The following is a 17,622-nucleotide window of genomic DNA, read 5'->3' as shown; positions in this document are numbered from 1 at the left end:
CCAAGCAATACAAATAGGCATAGTAGTTTCCCATCAAACTACCACTTAGAACTTGTGTTGGTTTTTAATTTCATTCTCACAGATGACTTTAGAACCATATAACTCCATGTAGTAACAAAGGAATGCTGACACAAACACTATAAAATTCAGCTCAGGCTGTGTTTTTAGTTTCTCTCTTTTAAAGGCATAAAAATATAAAGATCAAGTATCAAAGGAAAAATGATGAGTATAGAATTTAAACAAAGCACAAACTAATCAGCAATTATTTTAAATTATCTTTCTTGAGGTCCCTGGGTGGCTTAGTTAGGTAAGCATCTGAATCTTGATTTCAGCTCAGATCATGATCTCAGGGGTGAAACTGAGCCCCAAGTCAGGCTTTGTGCTCAGCATGGAGTCGGCTTGAGATTCTCTTTCTCTCTCCCTTCTTTCCCTCTGCCCGTCCCTCTGCTTGTGTACTCTCTCTATAAATAAATCTTAAAAATAAGTGAAAATTAAAATTATCCTTACCAAAAATATGCTTTTACTTACCTAATTTCTTTCAACATTTCAACCTTAGCTGCCAGATTTTCCATTCTGGTACCTACACGAGTCTTCAGAGTGCTTTCTAAGTGTTTAGTCAAATCCATGGTAGTCGCTTTCTCTTGCTGCAACAAAAAACAAGCACGTCCCTAGTGAATCTCGAACAAGAAACTATATTTCTACTGTCACTTAAATGCTTTTAAGGCATAAATAAAATTTTAAAGATTAAAAAATATTTGGGTACCTGGGTGGCTCTGTTGGTGAAACATGGAGCTCTTGATCTCGGGGACATGAGTTTGAGCCCCATATTGGGCATAGAGATTACTTTTAAAAAATTGGGGGGCACCTAGGTGGTTCAGTGAGTTAAGCATCCAACTCTTTATTTTGGCTCAGGGAATGATGGGGTCATGAGTCCAAGCCCACATGGGGCTCCATGCTCAGTGTGGAGTCTGTTTGAGATTCTTTCTCTCCTCCCAGCCTCCCCCAACTCATGTTCTCTCAATCTTGCTCTAAAATAAATAAATAAATCCTTTGAAACAAAGTTTTCTTTTTTAATGTTAAACCACAGGACAACTGATTTTCCTACTAGTTTGGATCTAAAAAAGATAATCTAGTCCAGTCTTCTACCTTCACACAGATCACAGACTCTTTATCTTTCATTCTAATAAAAAGCCAAATAGAAAGAAATTTCATACATTTTATGTCTTAATACTTAAATTTTAAAAAGGTAAGTAAAAGATCTCTAGAGACATGAAATGATTATCAATGACAACTTTTTTTTACAAAGTCCTGTGTCATTTTACATTGCAAAACAACCAAAAACATCACTTCCCTGACCCAAGCTAGATTTAACTCTCTGATTCTGAATAGTATCTCAAGTACAAATGTACCATGATTATCTAAAATAATGTATAGAGCAGTAATATCATTAAAGACCTAGCAGCTTTATTCTAATTATACTCCAAACCAGATTATTACATAAACACAGAAATTTTATTCAGCATTTGTACAACATGCTCCTTAGTCCTCACATTCTCTCCAATTCTTTAGTTAAATAAAAAGAAAGAACCAGCAGATACTGAATGCTTATACTTATTACTAGTATGATACAATCAGGTATGTTCATGTCCTTCTTCTCCCATTTGTTAAGTAGGATGACCATGAAGAATCAGTTATATTTGTTTTTAACTCTGTTTATATCTACTAGAATTTCTATTATAATTATTCCAAAATTACATAAATCTAGGAAATAGGAGTGGGAAAATAAAAAGTTTTTTTATCTTTGGGAATGTACTTAATGTTTTACAAAGATATTAAATAAACCTTCAATACAAATTACTAATGAATTATATGTGTAAGAAAACTATAAAATACTGAGGTAAAGAATCATTTAGATCTAAAAGAATTGTGAGGGACGCCTGGGTGGCTCAGTTGGTTAAGCGTCTGCCTTCGGCTCAGGTCATGATCCCAGGGTCTTGGGATCAAGTCCCACATCGGGCTCCTTGCTCGGCAGGGGGTCTGCTTCTCCCTCTGCCTCTGCCTGCCTCTCTGCCTGTGCTTGCTCGCTCTCTCTCCCTCTGTCCCTGACAAATAAATAAATAAAATCTTTTTTAAAAAAATAAATAAATAAAATTAACAAGTCAGGAAATGACAGATGCTGGCGAGGATGCGGAGAAAGGGGAACCCTCCTACACTGTTGGTGGGAATGCAAGCTGGTGCAACCACTCTGGAAAACAGCATGGAGGTTCCTCAAAATGTTGAAAATAGAATACCCTATGACCCAGCAATTGCACTACTGGGTATTTATCCTAAAGATACAAACGTAGTGATCCGAAGGGGCACGTGCACCTGAATGTTTATAGCAGCAATGTCTACAATAGCCAAACTATGGAAAGAACCTAGATGTCCATCAACAGATGAATGGATAAAGAAGATGTGGTATATATACACAATGGAATACTATGCAGCCATCAAAAGAAATGAAATTTTGCCATTTGCGACGACGTGGATGGAACTAGAGGGTATCATGCTTAGCGAAATAAGGCAATCGGAGAAAGACAACTATCATATGATCTCCCTGATATGAGGGAGAGGAGATGCAACATGGGGGGTTAAGGGGGTAGGAGAAGAGTAAATGAAACAAGATGGGATTGGGAGGGAGACAAACCATAAGTGACTCTTAATCTCACAAAACAAACTGAGGGTTGATGGGGGGAGGGGGGTTGGGGGGATGGGGTTATGGACATTGGGGAGGGTATGTGCTATGGTGAGTGCTGTGAAATGTGTAAACCTGCTGATTCACAGACCTGTACCCCTGGGGATAAAAATATATTACATGTTTAAAAAAAAATAAAATTAATAGATTATGAAAAATAAAATAAATAAAAATAAAAGAATTGTGAAATTAAACTGGTTCTCAAGGTTATTATTAGTCAACTTGTATTTTATTTATTTTTTTTTTAAAGATTTTATTTATTTATTTGCCAGAGAGAGAGAGAGGGAGAGAGAGCAAGCACAGGCAGACAGAATGGCAGGCAGAGGCAGAGGGAGAAGCAGGCTCCCTGATGAGCAAGGAGCCCGATGTGGGACTCGATCCCAGGACGCTGGAATCATGACCTGAGCCGAAGGCAGCTGCTTAACCAACTGAGCCACCCAGGCGCCCCAAGTCAACTTGTATTTAAAAAAAAAAAAAAACTGAAAATCAAATGAAAATAGTATGGTTTTTAAGACAAAGAACCAATAAGACAACAGATGGCAAATTCAAACCCAACCACATCAATAATTACAATAAATGAAAACTAGATTAACACTCCAATTAAAAGATAGGAGATTATAAATGGGGATAAAAAGGCTTAGATTCAACTATATGTTGCTCATAAGACATACTTATTAGATATAAAGAAACAGATAAAAATTAAAGGATGGAAAAGATATACCACGCAAACATGGCTATATTAATATCAGGCAATATGGACTTCAATGCAGGGAGCATTCCCAGCAATAAACAGGGATATTGCATGAAGATGATTCAGGAAGACACTATTCTAAATGTGTATCCAACTAATAACAAAGTCTCAAATTCACCAAGTAAAACTTAACAGAAAAAAGGAAGAAACAGAGAAAACCACAATAATATCTGAAGATTTCAACACTCCTCTCTGGGAACTGATAGAACAAGTAGACAGAAAAATCTGTCCAAATACAAAAGACTTCAACAATACTCTCAGCTCATTTGATTTTATGCACAAACACTCTACGACACAACTGTAGAATATACACAATTTTTTAAAGTACATGGGAATACTTCCAAAGACAAATCATATGCTGGGTAATAAAGCAAATCACAATAAATTTAAAAGAAGTGAAACCAAAGAAAGTATGATCCCTAATAAAAAGAGATTAACTAAAACTCAGTAACAAAAATATACTGGGGAAAAAAAAAATCTCCACATATCTGAAAATTAGACAATATACTTCTAAATAACTCATGATTCAAACAAAAATCACAGAATTTTAAAAACATGTTTAATTAAGAAAAACAAAGTATCAAAATCTGTGGTCTTGGGATCCAGCCCCTTATTGGGCTCTCTGCTCAGTGGGGAGCCTGTTTCCTGCCCCCTCTGCCTGCCTCTGCCTACTTGTGATCTCTCTCTCTGTCAAATAAATAAATAAAATCTTTTTAAAAAATTATCTTTAAATGTTCTAAAGAACAAAAGATCAAAATGATATGAATTTCCATCTGAAGAAGATAGAAGGGCAAATTAAAGAGGAAAAAAGGCAATCATAAAGTAAAAAAAAAATCAATTAATAAAATAAAAAAGAAATACATTTTAAAAACCAACAGATACAGAAATCAGTACTTTGAAAGCATTAAAAACTTCAGGTTTCTGGTACAGCATGCAAAAAACCTAAAAGTCACTACACCATCCTAACAACAAATAAAAAGCTGAACAAACTGAAAAAATCAACAAGCCTTCTTAGATCTTTAAGAAAGATGAGGTCATATCACCACTGCTATTCAACATAGTACTAGAAGTCCTAGCCTCAGCAATCAGACAACAAAAAGAAATTAAAGGCATCCAAATAGGCAAAGAAGTAGTCAAACTCTCACTCTCTGCAGATGATATGATACTATATGTGGAAAACCCAAAAGACTCCACTCCAAATCTGCTAGAACTTGTACAGGAATTCAGTAAAGCGTCAGGATATAAAATCAATGCACAGAAATCAGTTGCATTTCTTTACACCAACAAAAAGACAGAACAAAGAGAAATTAAGGAGTCCATCCCATTTACAATTGCACCCAAAACCATAAGATATCTAGGAATAAACCTAACCAAAGAGGCAAAGAATCTATACTCAAAATACTATAAAGTACTCATGAAAGAAATTGAGGAAGACACAAGGAAATGGAAAAATATTCCATGCTCATGGATTGGAATAACAAATATTGTGAAAATGTCTATTCTACCTAAAGCAATCTACACATTTTATGCAATCCCTATCAAAATCCCATCCATTTTTTCCAAAGAAATGGAACAAATAATCCTAAAATTTATATGGAACCAGAAAAGACCTCGAATAGCCAAAGGAATATTGAAAAAGAAAGCCAAAGTTGGTGGTATCACAATTCTGGACTTAAAGCTCTACTCACAGCTGTCATCATCAAGACAGTATGGTACTGGCACAAAAACAGACACACCGATCAATGGAACAGAATAGAGAGCCCAGAAATAGACCCTAAACTCTATGGTCAACTAATCTTCGATAAAGCAGGAAATAATGTCTAATGGAAAAAAGACAGCCTCTTCAACAAATGGTGTTGGGAAAATTAGACAGCCACATGCAGAAAAATGAAATTGGACCATTTCCTTACACCATACACAAAAACAGACTCCAAATGGATGAAGGACCTCAATGTGAGAAAGGAATCCATCAAAATCCTTGAGAACACAGGCAGCAACCTCTTCGACCTCAGCCGCAGTAACTTCTTCCTAGGAACATCGCCAAAGGCAATAGAAGCAAGGGCAAAAATGAACTATTGGGACTTCATCAAGATCAAAAGATTTTGCACAGCAAAGGAAACAGTTAACAAAACCAAAAGACAGCTGACAGAATGGGAGAAGATATTTGCAAATGACATATCAGATAAAGGGCTAGTATCCAAAATCTATAAAGAGCTTAGCAAACTCAACACCCAAAGAACAAATAATCCAATCAAGAAATGGGCAGAGGACATGAACAGACATTTCTGCAAAGACGACATCCAGATGGCCAACGGACACATAAAAAAATGCTCCACATCACTTGGCATCAGGGAAATACAAATCAAAACCACAAAGAGATACCACTTCACACCAGTCAGAATGGCTAAAATTAACAAGTCAGGAAATGACAGATGCTGGCGAGGATGGAGAGAAAGGGGAACTCTCCTACACTGTTGGTGGGAATGCAAGCTGGTGCAACCACTCTGGAAAACAGCATGGAGGTTCTTCAAAAAGTTGAAAATAGAGCTACCTTACGACCCAGCAATTGCACTATCAGGTGTTTACCCTAAAGATACAAACGTAGTGATCTGAAGGGGCACATGCACCCGGAATGTTTATAGCAGCAATGTCCACAATAGCCAAACTATGGAAAGAACTTAGATGTCCATCAACTGATGAATGGATAAAGAAAATGTGGTATATATCTACAATGAAGGACTATGCAGCCATCAAAAGAAATGAAATCTTGCCATTTGTGACGACGTGGATGGAACTAGAGGGTATTATGCTTAGCGAAATAAGTCAATCGGAGAAAGACAACTATCATACGATCTCTCTGATATGAGGAAGTGGAGATGCAATGTTGGGGGTCTGGGGGGTAGGAAAAGAAAAAATGAAACAAGATGGGATCGGGAGGGAGACAAACCATAAGAGATTCTTAATGTCACAAAACAAACTGAGGGGGTCTGGGGGGAGGGGGGAGGGAGAGGGTGGTGGGGTTATGGATATTGGGGAGGGTATGTGCTATGGTAAGTGTTGTGAAGTTGTAAACCTGGAGATTCACAGATCTGTACCCCTGGGGCTAATAATACATTATATGTTTATAAAAATAAATAAATAAATAAATAAAATAAAAAAGAAAGAAAGATGAGGTCACAGGACAAACTACTGCCCCCCAAACTGGAGAGACTAGGAAACAAAAGCCATTCACAACTTACAAGGAGAAGCAACCTCTGAGGCAACCAGTCTCAAATAGGTAAACCTCAACTTCAAATGACAACTGCTGAAGACTCACTGTGAACAACTCAGTTAAAAACTCCAGGCAGACGCGGTCACCAGGATGCCTCCAGTTTTATGAGTTTTACCCCCAGGATCTCTACCATGTTCTCACAGAGAAATAAAAGAGAAAAATCCCCTCCAGCTTCCAAAAGGGAAAGGGGAAAAGGAAACATTTTACACCAGAGTATTCTGTTCTTAACAAGATCTGACCTCAGGGAAACTATATACTTAAGATTTTATTTATTTATTTGACAGAAAGAGAGAGAGAGAAAGAGAGGGTATACGCATAAGGGAAGACAGAAAGGGAGAATATATACTAAAAGACCAAAAAACACACTTGGAAGAGACAAATCAAGAATCAGACTCAGACATGGCATGGATAGACACTCAAACTGTCAGACCAGAAATTTTAAACATGACACAATTAATATGCTAAGGGCTCTAGTACGTAAGTAGACAGCATGCAAGAACAGATGGACAATGAGAGATCAAAAACACTAGAGCAGAAATGAACAAGTTTGATGCACTTATCAGTAGATAGGATATGGCTGAGGAAAGAATCTCTGTAATCCAAGTTACATGAATGTATATACCCACAAAAAGACCCATACAAAAATATTCACAATGGCTTTACTCATAACAACTAAAAACCAAAAACAAACACCCTAAATACAAACCGTGGTATATTGCTACAATGGACTACTACTCAGTAATAAAAATGAACAAACCTATAATATACACAACATAAATAAATGTCACAACAATTATGTTCAGTGAATGAAGCCAGACACAAAAGAACACGTATCAGAGGATTCCTTTTAGGAAGTACAAGACCAGGAAAACTAAACTATGGTGATAAAAATCAGGATAGTGGTTGCCTTGAGTGGGAGGAAAAGTGGTTAGACTGTAGGGAGGCAACAAGGAACTTTCTGAAGTGGAAGTGAGCGTTTTTTATCTTGAGTAGGTAAAGTAGATGACCTGTGATCCATTTATACTCTTCGCGGAAGAGGACAGGGGAACACCCCCAGAGAAAAAAAATAAAAGGCAGGTGACTAATCTCCTTATGAACTAGACCTCTAAAGAAACAGATTGTATTCTAAGAGACCTTATCTCTGAAATGCCCATCCTTAGGAGGATGTCCCCAGATAAAATGTTAGTTATGGGGCACCTGGGTAGCTCTGGTTAAATATCTGGTTAAATATCCAGACTCTTGATTTTGGCTCAGGACATGATCTCAGAGTTGTGAGACTGGGCTCTGTGCTCAGCAGGGAGTCTTCTTGGATTCTCCCCTCTCCCTCTGCTTCTCACTTCTCCCCCAGCCTAGAGCACGGTCTCCCTCTCTCTCTCTAAAATAAATAAATAAATCTTTAAAAATACAAACAAGAGGTTATAATGGACAGTACCCAGATTTATGGATTTATGAGGCAGAGCTCCCTGGAGAATGCTACATATGGATTTAAAGGCTGAAAATTGAGTTCAATTATCAATGATCAATGATTTAATCAATCTGACCTAATGAAAGCTTCATTTAAAACAAAATATAACACAACAAAACAAAACAAAACGCTCCAAATAAGTAGGTTTTAGGGAGCTTCCAGATTGGTGAACAAATCCATGTACTGGTAGAGTGGTAGGCTAAGATACCCCCAGTTCCCCTACTCCACCTTTCACTCCCATCATAACTTCCTCTATGCATCTCTTCCTTTTATTTGGTTGTTCCTGCGTTATATCCTTTATAATAAAATTGTAAGAATAAGTATAGCACTTTCCTGAGTTCTTGAGTTGTTTTAGTGAATTACTGAACAAGGGAGTAGGGATCATAGGAGCTCTCAAATTTATAAGCAGAAGTGTAGGTAGCCTGGGAACCTGATGGTGGCTGGAATCTGAAGTGGAAGAAGTCTTATGGGACTGAGTCCTTAACTTGTGGGGTCTGTGCCAACTCCTGGTATTTAGTATCACAAATGAATTTTGGGACATCCAGTTGGTGATGGTGCACTGGAGAACAGTGTTAGGGTGGCACATTTAGTGTAAGAAAAAACTCACACATTTGAAAAATAGACAATATCCTTGGGTGGGGGGGGTAAATGCCCTGAATCCGAGCAACCTGGAGAGCTAACTACCATAAAAGGAAATATATGCAGATAAAGGTGCCTCTTAAGCAACACAAGGATGCAGATTAAGCAATTTAAGAGATTTATCATCCAAAATGCAATGCACAGGCCTAAACTAGGATCCCAACTGGAAGAAGCTAAGGGGCAATCATAGAACAATCCAGGAAATCTGAACACGGGATATTAAAAGATATTAAGGAATTACTGTTAATTTTTAAGTATGAATAATATTACAGTTGTCTTTTTCAAAGTTATTTTCTAGTAGAGGCAGACACTAACTAAAACATATACAGTAGAGTATTATCAATGGGATTTGTTTTAAAACAACTCTGGGGCACCAGGGTGGCTTAATTGGTTAAGAGTGTGCCTTCAGGGGCGCCTGGGTGGCTCAGTGGGTTAAGCCCCTGCCTTAGGCTCAGGTCATGATCCCAGGTCCTGGGTTCAAGCCCCACATCGGGCTTTCTGCTCAGCAGGGAGCCTGCTTCCTCCTCTCTCTCTGCCTGCCTCTCTGCCTACTTGTGATTTCTCTCTGTCAAATAAATAAATAAAATCTTTAAAAAAAAAAAAAAAAAAAACTCACAGCTAGAGAAAGTACAGAGAAGTGGGAGTCTCACATGCATTTGACCCCAACAGACTAGGAGCCACCACAGTGGGCAGTCTTTGGTGAGCAAGGCAGAATGCAACAGAGCAGAGAGTCCTAGGACACCAATGGTGGCTTCCAAAGGAACGCATCCAAAATCAGAGCAGGGAAAATGAGAGCAGGATCCATGGGAATGAAGGCTGCAGGAGGGAAGGAGATGCCCGCTCCAGGCTAGGGAAAGGACATAATAGCATTTGAAAGCCAAGCACTTCAGTGTCAAGCAGAAAGAAGCAAGGTCCACAGCCTGGCCTCCCCAGGAAAAGCCTTTTAAAAAAAAAAAAAAAAAAGAGTGTGCCTTCAGCTCAGATCATGATCCCAGGGTCCTGGAATTAAGCCTTGCATCAGGCTCTCTGCTCAGTGGGGAGTCTACTTCTCCCACCCCTCTGCCCCTGCTCATTCACACACACGCTCTCTCTCTCTCTCTCTCACTCTCTCTCTCTCAAACAAATAAATTTTAAAAACCCCTTAAAATAAAATAAAATAACTCAGGAGGTATAGTTTTTTTGTTTTTTTTAAAAGACTGCCCTCGTGTCTAGTAATTGTAAAAACCGGGTGATGAATACACTAGGTTAATTATTCAACTCTCTCTCCTTCTGGAATGTATGAAATTTCCCACAGTTAAAAGCTTTTAAAAGAGGGGCGCCTGGGTGGCTCAGTGGGTTAAGCCTCTGCCTTTGGCTCAAGTCATGATCCCAGGGTCCTAGGATTGAGCCCCGCATCGGGCTCTCTGCTCAGCAGGGAGCCTGCTTCCTCCTCTCTCTCTGCCTGCCTCTCTGCCTACTTGTGATCTCTCTCTGTGTGTCAAATAAACAAATAAAATCTTAAAAAAAAAAAGCTTTTAAAAGAACATAAAAGGAAATGTAAATGAGAAATTATTAATCTTTCAAACATTCAATGAAATCCAAAGATGATTAGTTTGGAGTATAAGAAAAAATTTCATCTGTAAACAAATGTAAAGGAGAAGAGAGGGAGGATGGGAGAGAAAGGGAAGAAAACAAAAAGTGCCAGCAAATTAAACAAAGAAGAGCAGATAAGTATACAGATCACCCAGATGATCATTCTTTACCTTATACCAGTGAACATACCATACCTGCAGCTCCTGGGCAGTCTGTTCTACTTTGGATTGTAGAGCTTTATAACTTTCAAGAAGAACCTCCTTCTCGTTTTTAAGCCTTTCATTTTCTTCAATCAGTTTCTGGTCCTGCTTAATTTTTGCCAGGCTGACATTAGATCCTAAATTAAAGTCTCCAATAGTCAAATTTTCCCTATTAAAAAACAAATTCTCTTATTTTAAAAACCAAACTGTGTTAAGACTGACAGAGATCATAAATCTAAACTAAATCATCTTGAGAATATATCTTAAGTTAATTTTGAAAACTAATTTAAAATCTTTATCTAGTTCAACATTTAAAAATATTTTAATGCAAACTAGTTTTCATAAAATTATACTTCAAAAACAATGCTGCCAACACTCAAATATATTCCAACTTACAGCAATATCAACTCCAGCAATACAGTAAAAAGGACTCATTATCAGTTTCTTCCAATTTCTCCTCCCCATCAACTCCACTCTACTTGACAGTTTTGTTTCTACAATCCCAAAAACAGCTACATAACCCAAGACATGGCATCATGGCTTGGATCATGACACAGAAGTTTATAAATGGTTTGGTACTTAGAAACATTAAACATGGCTTTCTGCTTCAAATTTATAATTCAAGATTGTCTAAAAAGTGAATTCCTTTTGTAATAATCAAGTTATCACAGGAAGTTATCACAGGAAGAACAAAGAGTTTCTCTTTTGTTAAAAAAGAAAGTTAATTCCCTAAAACTCGTTAAAATATTCTTAAAGCAAAAGGAAAACTTCAAAGTTTATCTGAAATTCTGGCTGTGCCTGGATAATTCAGATTTAGGAGTATATTTATATTTTTGGTAAACATATTCAGAAGAATTAATATGAAGAGCTGGCATGTGAACTTTAAATAACAGGAATAATTTTTCTTTCAAAATGGCTCTTATGAAAAATTCCTACAAAAGCAGAGAGGAATACACATTTAAGAAAAATAGAAATGAGTATCATCCCTCAAAATCACTGACATAGATGAGGATTCCAAAAACATTAAGCTTGACTTCTACTATGACAAGAGCTTTACCAAGAATTAGAAACGAGTTGACTGAAAACCCCACGACAGTCTTACTTTGGAAATGTCACATGATTTCCTGCATCATTTTCATTCTTCGAGTCAAGAGTCATCCTCCCACTTAAGCGCCCCTTTGGCCGGGTGAAAGCTGACTGGTTTGATCTATGGCCCCATGAGGGAATAGGGCTTTTGAAGTTCCTGAGGACAAGCGGACCAGGATCTGATTTTTTTTCCTCACAGGTGTTACTGCTGGAAGTGAGTTTGCTTTTTTCTGCAAATCCTTTCTTAGCCACCTCCTCCCCTATATCCACACTGCCATACTCAGCCTGAGCAATAACTGTTCCATCTTGATAGGTTGCTTTAATTCTCATTTTTATCTCCTTTTCAAAAATCAAGCTCCCCAAAAAGGTTCTGCCCTAAGAAAAATGGGGGAGGAAAAAAGATGTAAACCAACTACGCCAACATGTCTTTCTTCACTTATTTTGTTTCTACCCAGTTTTTCAAACAATCATACTTCTTCATTCTGAAAACTCTTACCTTGTTATTGGCTATAAGCAAATATACTTCTCCATGTGTATGAATATATTCTAATTACACATTTAGAGGAGAAATCTTCCTCTCCAGAAGTAGAGTTAATACCTGTATAGGCAGCCATATCCATAAATTTTAAAATGTGTACCAATTAAATACCCTAGAATAACTGTTTTAAACCAAGCAGAGAGTGTTGACCATTTTTGGTCCCAATGAAATGAAATGGTGTCCTAAGGATTATAGCACATAAAAATGAATCCTGGTATCTAAAAAAAGCACTCAAATTCAACAATACTTTAAAAATAGCTTTATAGGAGCACCGGGGTGGCTCAGTTGGTTAAGCATCTGCATTCAGCTCAGGTCATGATCCCAGGTTCCTGGGATTAAGCCCCATGTCAGGCTCCCTGCTCAGTGGGGAGCCTGCTTCTCCCTCTCCTGCTTGTGCTTGTTCTTTGTGTGTATGTGTGTGTGTGTATCAAATACATAAATAAAATCTTTTAAAAATAAATAAATAAAAATTAAAAAAATAAAAATAGTTTTACAGGCAGAATTAGGTACTCTGGTTAGGGGCACCTGGCTGGCTCTTGATCTCAGTTTTGGGTTTGAGCCCCATGCTGGGGGCTTAAAAATAAAATCTTTAAAAAAAAAAAAAAAAGAGGTACTCTGGTTTTACAGTAAGACAGGATTAGAAGAGAAAAAAACAAGCAGGAAACCATACCAATGATAATCCAGGTACTAAGAGCATAAAGACCAAATTAGGGGTGGCTGGGTGGTTCAGTCAGTTAAATGTCCATCTTCAGCTCAGGTCATGATCCCAGGATCCTGGGATCCAGCCCCATGAGCCCCACAGCAGTCTCCCTACTGAGACTACTTCTCCCTCTCCCTCTACCCCTCCCTACCCATGCTCAAGTTCTCTCTGTCTCTCAAATATTTTTTTTAAAGAGACCAAACTAAAAATTAGCAAAAACACAAGCTGACCACATTTAAATAAAGAGGGGGAAGAAGGAAAAAAGAGGATAAAGAAAAAATTTCAAGGTCCAAAGAAGAGGAGGAGGAAGAACAGAAAGAAAAAAAAAATTCAAGGTCCAAGAAACTAAATAACATTGTTAAGGAGTAATTATATTCTCTTTTTTAAACTATACAGTATTATAAAGTGTAGAAATGAGACTTACGTAGGAGCTCTTAACTTTTTCTATGCCATGGGCTCCTTTAATCAGGCTGGTAAAACTTTTAGAATCCTTCTCAGAAAAATGTTTTTTAAATGCATAAAATAGGGGTGCCTGGGTGGCTCAGTCAGTTAAGCATCTGCCTTCATTTAGCTCAGGTCATGATCTCAGGGTCCTGGAATGGAGCCCCGCATCAGCTCCTTGCTCAATGGGTAGCCTAGTTCTCCCTCTCCCTCTGCCCCTCCCCACCCCTTGCTTGTGCTCTAAGAAATGAACAAAAAACTTAAATAAATAAATGAAATGAAAAATACATAGAATTACAAAGAAAATTATTTCACTGTGATACATTTTAACCCCAAGTTAAGAACCCCTGGACCTAGAAGGGTACATCTGTAAGAGCAGAAGGCAAACTGTAAATGCTCATCATTAACCATTCAAAAATATATATTTTTTTAATCCACAAACCAAAATGACATAGTATTTTAAGTTTACAAAAACACAGGCTTTATAAATCTTTCAAGTCATAAAATTCTTAAACACACACATCTTAAACACATGAGAGGCTTGAATTTACCAAGAATACCAATATAGATAGTAAAGATGGCTCAGAAGGCATCACCAACAAATGAGATCAAGCAAGCGAAGCTAACAAACTCAAAATATAATTCATAGAAATAGATCAGATTAAGATTTTGATCAATCAGAATCTGGTTTTGGGTTAACCTCTTTCAAACAAAAACCTTTGGTTTCAACTGATGTGACATTGTTGGGGTTTGGGAGCAAACCATCAAGAAAGAACTTTTGAGATGTCTTCAGTGCAAAAAGATGGTTTATTAAAGCACAGGGACAAGATCTGTGGGCAGAAAGAGCTACACTGGGGTCATGAGGAGTGACCATTTTATACTTTCAAATTGGGAGGGGGTCAGGGAAAGCGCAAGTGTCTAAGGATTTGGAAGCAAAGTTTCCAGGACCTTGAGGGGCTAGCTGTTGTTAGGGAAAGGTCATTTGCTACTGTCTAGTAAAAACTTAGTCATGAGACCCTTCAGGTGTCTATCAGTGTGCCATACTCTTGGAGGATGATTGCTAACATATATCTTGGGAAGAACAGGTGGGTAGAGATAAAGGAAGTTTCCAAAGGAATTTTTACATGTTAAAGGAGACTTGCAGGACTTTGGAGGTCAGACTAATAACATGGAGGCAGCTGAGTTCCTAGAAGGATACTCTGCCTGTCTCAAGGACTTGTCAATGGCTGTAAATTTTAAAGAAATTTAATTTTTTTTCCTTTGCCTTTGTTCACACCATCACCTTTATGCTGAAAGTCTATCTAAAATCAAGTACAACTTCTACTCCTAACCAATGTTAATAGAAATGACAATGTCTGAAAATTATTGCTGGAATATGTAAAATTCTTAATATTTTGAGAAACTCTGTCTTTGGGCAACATATGGATTTAGATGGAAATAATCTACTTTCTACAAGAGTTCTAATTAGCTAAAGCTGAATGCACTAAAGGTATACTACTCCTTGCTTAAAATGTTATGCAAAAATCTAATATTTTAGACTTTTCCCTGAAGTCAAATTCCATTTAAGTTATGATCACCAATCACATTTAGTTGTTCAATAAAATTCTCCCTGAATTATACATAATCAGAAAAACAAAATCCTAAACTTGGAATAAAATCTAAGTTCTCTTAAATTCTAATTAACAAAAAGAATGACCAAGTAGATAATACACGGGTTTTTTAATATTATACTTTACCATAAAAACATATATTCTAGGGGCGCCTGGGTGGCTCAGTGGGTTAAAGCCTCTGCCTTCAGCTCAGGTCATGATCCCAGGGTCCTGGGATTGAACCTCCTCTGCTCAGCAGGGAGTCTGCTTCCTCCTTTCTCTCTGCCTGCCCTCTGCCTACTGTGATCTCTGTCTGTCAAATAAATTAATAAAATCTTTAAATATATATATATATATTCTATGTATTCTTTTCTTAAATGTTAAATATTTAATTTTTATGTTGAGAAATGTATTATAGTTCTCATTAAATCTTATATGCCAGAAAGAGAGATCTATTTATTTTTAAAATGTAGGTATTTAAAAGGCTTTAATAAGATTTATCTTTTAAATAAATCTGATCATTGTCTTAGAACACAGAGCTTTCAATGATTAAAAAATGATGATGCTGGGCGCCCGGGTGGCTCAGTGGGTTAAGCCTCTGACTTTGGCTCAGGGCATGGTCCCAGGGTCCTGGGATGGAGCCCCACATCGGGTTCTCTGATCAGCGGGGAGCCTACTTCCCCCTCCCCCTCTACCTGCTTCTGCGCCTACTTGTGATCTCTCTCTCTGTCTTTCTCTGTCAAATAAATAAATAAAAATAAAATCTTTTTTTTTTAAATGATGATGCCATTTTTCTAAGACATATCTCATTATGTTTCCCAAACTGGTAAGCTTTATTCAAAACCAAGAAAGCATCACTTGCTTGCTATTTTAGTCTACCTAATCTTATCTGGATATATTAAAAACAGGCTAAAATGTCTTTAATCTGTTAAACCCAAATTCCAATCTCTAGTCTCATTCCCTGATTCTAAATAAAATTTTTACAATAAGGAATGCATTTAGGTCCTAAATCTTCATGTGATCTTCGGCATTTGTAACCACTAATCAGAGTATCAGTTTCAACTGTGCTGTAACACGGGTATGAAAGTGTTGGTTTAAAATGTACTGAAGGTATTTTAGTGCCTAGGTCACCCTCTAAGAGTGTCTCTCTCTCTCTTTTAAACTAAATCCCTACTATTCATTCATTTGCTCAAATGCTAGATAAACTGGATGCTCATTTAACACCTAACAAGCAAGACTGAGGAGATCCAGAATAGAAAAATGAATAAAATATTGTCTCTACTAAAACAGTCTTATCTCTATAAGCTCACTATCTTGTGGGAGAGGGAAAAAAATGCAACTCTACATGCCTTATACACTGAATGACTGAAACAGCTACAGGGGAATGGATGGTGGGTATTAGCGAAGACTTTATATAGGAAATTATATTTAAGCCTTGAGCTGAGAATTAATGGCTACATGGGCTTCCTAAGCAGAGACATTCAAGAGTAACTATTTTTTCCAGAAAATATTCAGTTTGCTAACAGTCTTTTTACTGAACTTAAGCATGCAAATACAAATAATACCACCTGTAAAGAATCTATGAAAATTAAAAAACATTCCCAATAACTAAAGTTTACTCCTCAGTTCCAAAACTAACTTTTAAAAATGACCTTTTTATTCTTGATTCGTACTTGTTTCAATCAACATAAATTTTCTATCATCTTACCATGAGAAGAGCAACAGACTTGAGTTCCAGCCCTTACTCAGCAGTAATTACCTTTATTACTTTAAATAATTAGTCATCTAATTTTTCTAGACCCAATTTCTTTATTTATAAAATAACAAGGTGAGAGCAGGGGAATTCTAAGGTCAGTAAATTTAACATTCTAGGGTTCTAGGCATACAAGAAATTTAAAACAATCCTCTACCTTGGTCAAAACATCTAGATTAATAAAAAAAACTTCAGATTTTAAACCAGAAACTTAGGGATATAATTTTACAATAATATCTATGCTTTACTCTATACTTATGAAGGTCTGAGTCCTAAGTACAGAAATGTTTCTTATAGGTAATTAAACTGCAGACAAAACTACACCGAACTTCCAAGATTCTCAAAACAAAACAAACAGAAAAGAGGCAAATAGGTTTCTGAATTTTACTATTCCACAGTTATCGATTAAATCATTTTTCACATAAGTCATTTGAGCTGCTAAATAAAAAAATACAAATCTGATTACTTATCAATAATATCTCAACAGCATTAACACCCACCAAAAGAACATCATTGCTGCACAGGAGATTTAAAAGGAGGTAGAATTCCCATAAGACTACCCCTAAAATTATCAGATGGTACAGAATTAGGTTACTAATCCAAAATTTAATAGAAAGGGATACAAACCCGAATCTAGATAATAGAACATCATTGAAAACTACGACACCAAACAGTTTGAACCCTTGCCAAAATGCTAAAAATCTGATAAATTCACAACTCCACTAATTTCAGTTTTGTGGTATTTGTGGCCAGGACTAGGTTAAAGATCACCAAAATCTCTCAAAACCAAAAGATAACAATAATTATATTTATCATTTTTTCCATCATAAGAGACTCTTCTAAGCTTTTATATAAGAAATTATTTACACTTATTATGCAAATA

At 36.9% G+C, this 17,622-nt stretch overlaps 1 protein-coding gene across 2 annotated transcripts in view; it reads right to left on the bottom strand.

Annotated features, from left to right (window-relative positions):
- The window catches only part of LOC111147390 (serine/threonine kinase 31), an 88,408-nt gene that overhangs the window by 54,677 nt on the left and 16,109 nt on the right, over positions 1–17,622 (bottom strand). For both annotated transcript variants that reach the window (XM_022503392.1, XM_022503393.1), the window contains exons 7-9: positions 11,735–12,093; positions 10,627–10,801; positions 529–644 (exon numbers count right to left, since the gene is read on the bottom strand). In XM_022503392.1, the coding sequence (XP_022359100.1) occupies positions 529–644; positions 10,627–10,801; positions 11,735–12,093 (650 nt within the window). The remainder of the gene's footprint in view (positions 1–528; positions 645–10,626; positions 10,802–11,734; positions 12,094–17,622) is intronic.

Source organism: Enhydra lutris, unplaced genomic scaffold (assembly GCF_002288905.1).
Source record: "Enhydra lutris kenyoni isolate GAN:26980312 unplaced genomic scaffold, ASM228890v2 scaffoldscaffold16, whole genome shotgun sequence".
NCBI classification, from domain to species: Eukaryota; Metazoa; Chordata; class Mammalia; order Carnivora; family Mustelidae; genus Enhydra; species Enhydra lutris.
Note: the sequence above shows the minus strand (reverse complement) of the source record. Positions and strands in the feature narration are given on the sequence as shown.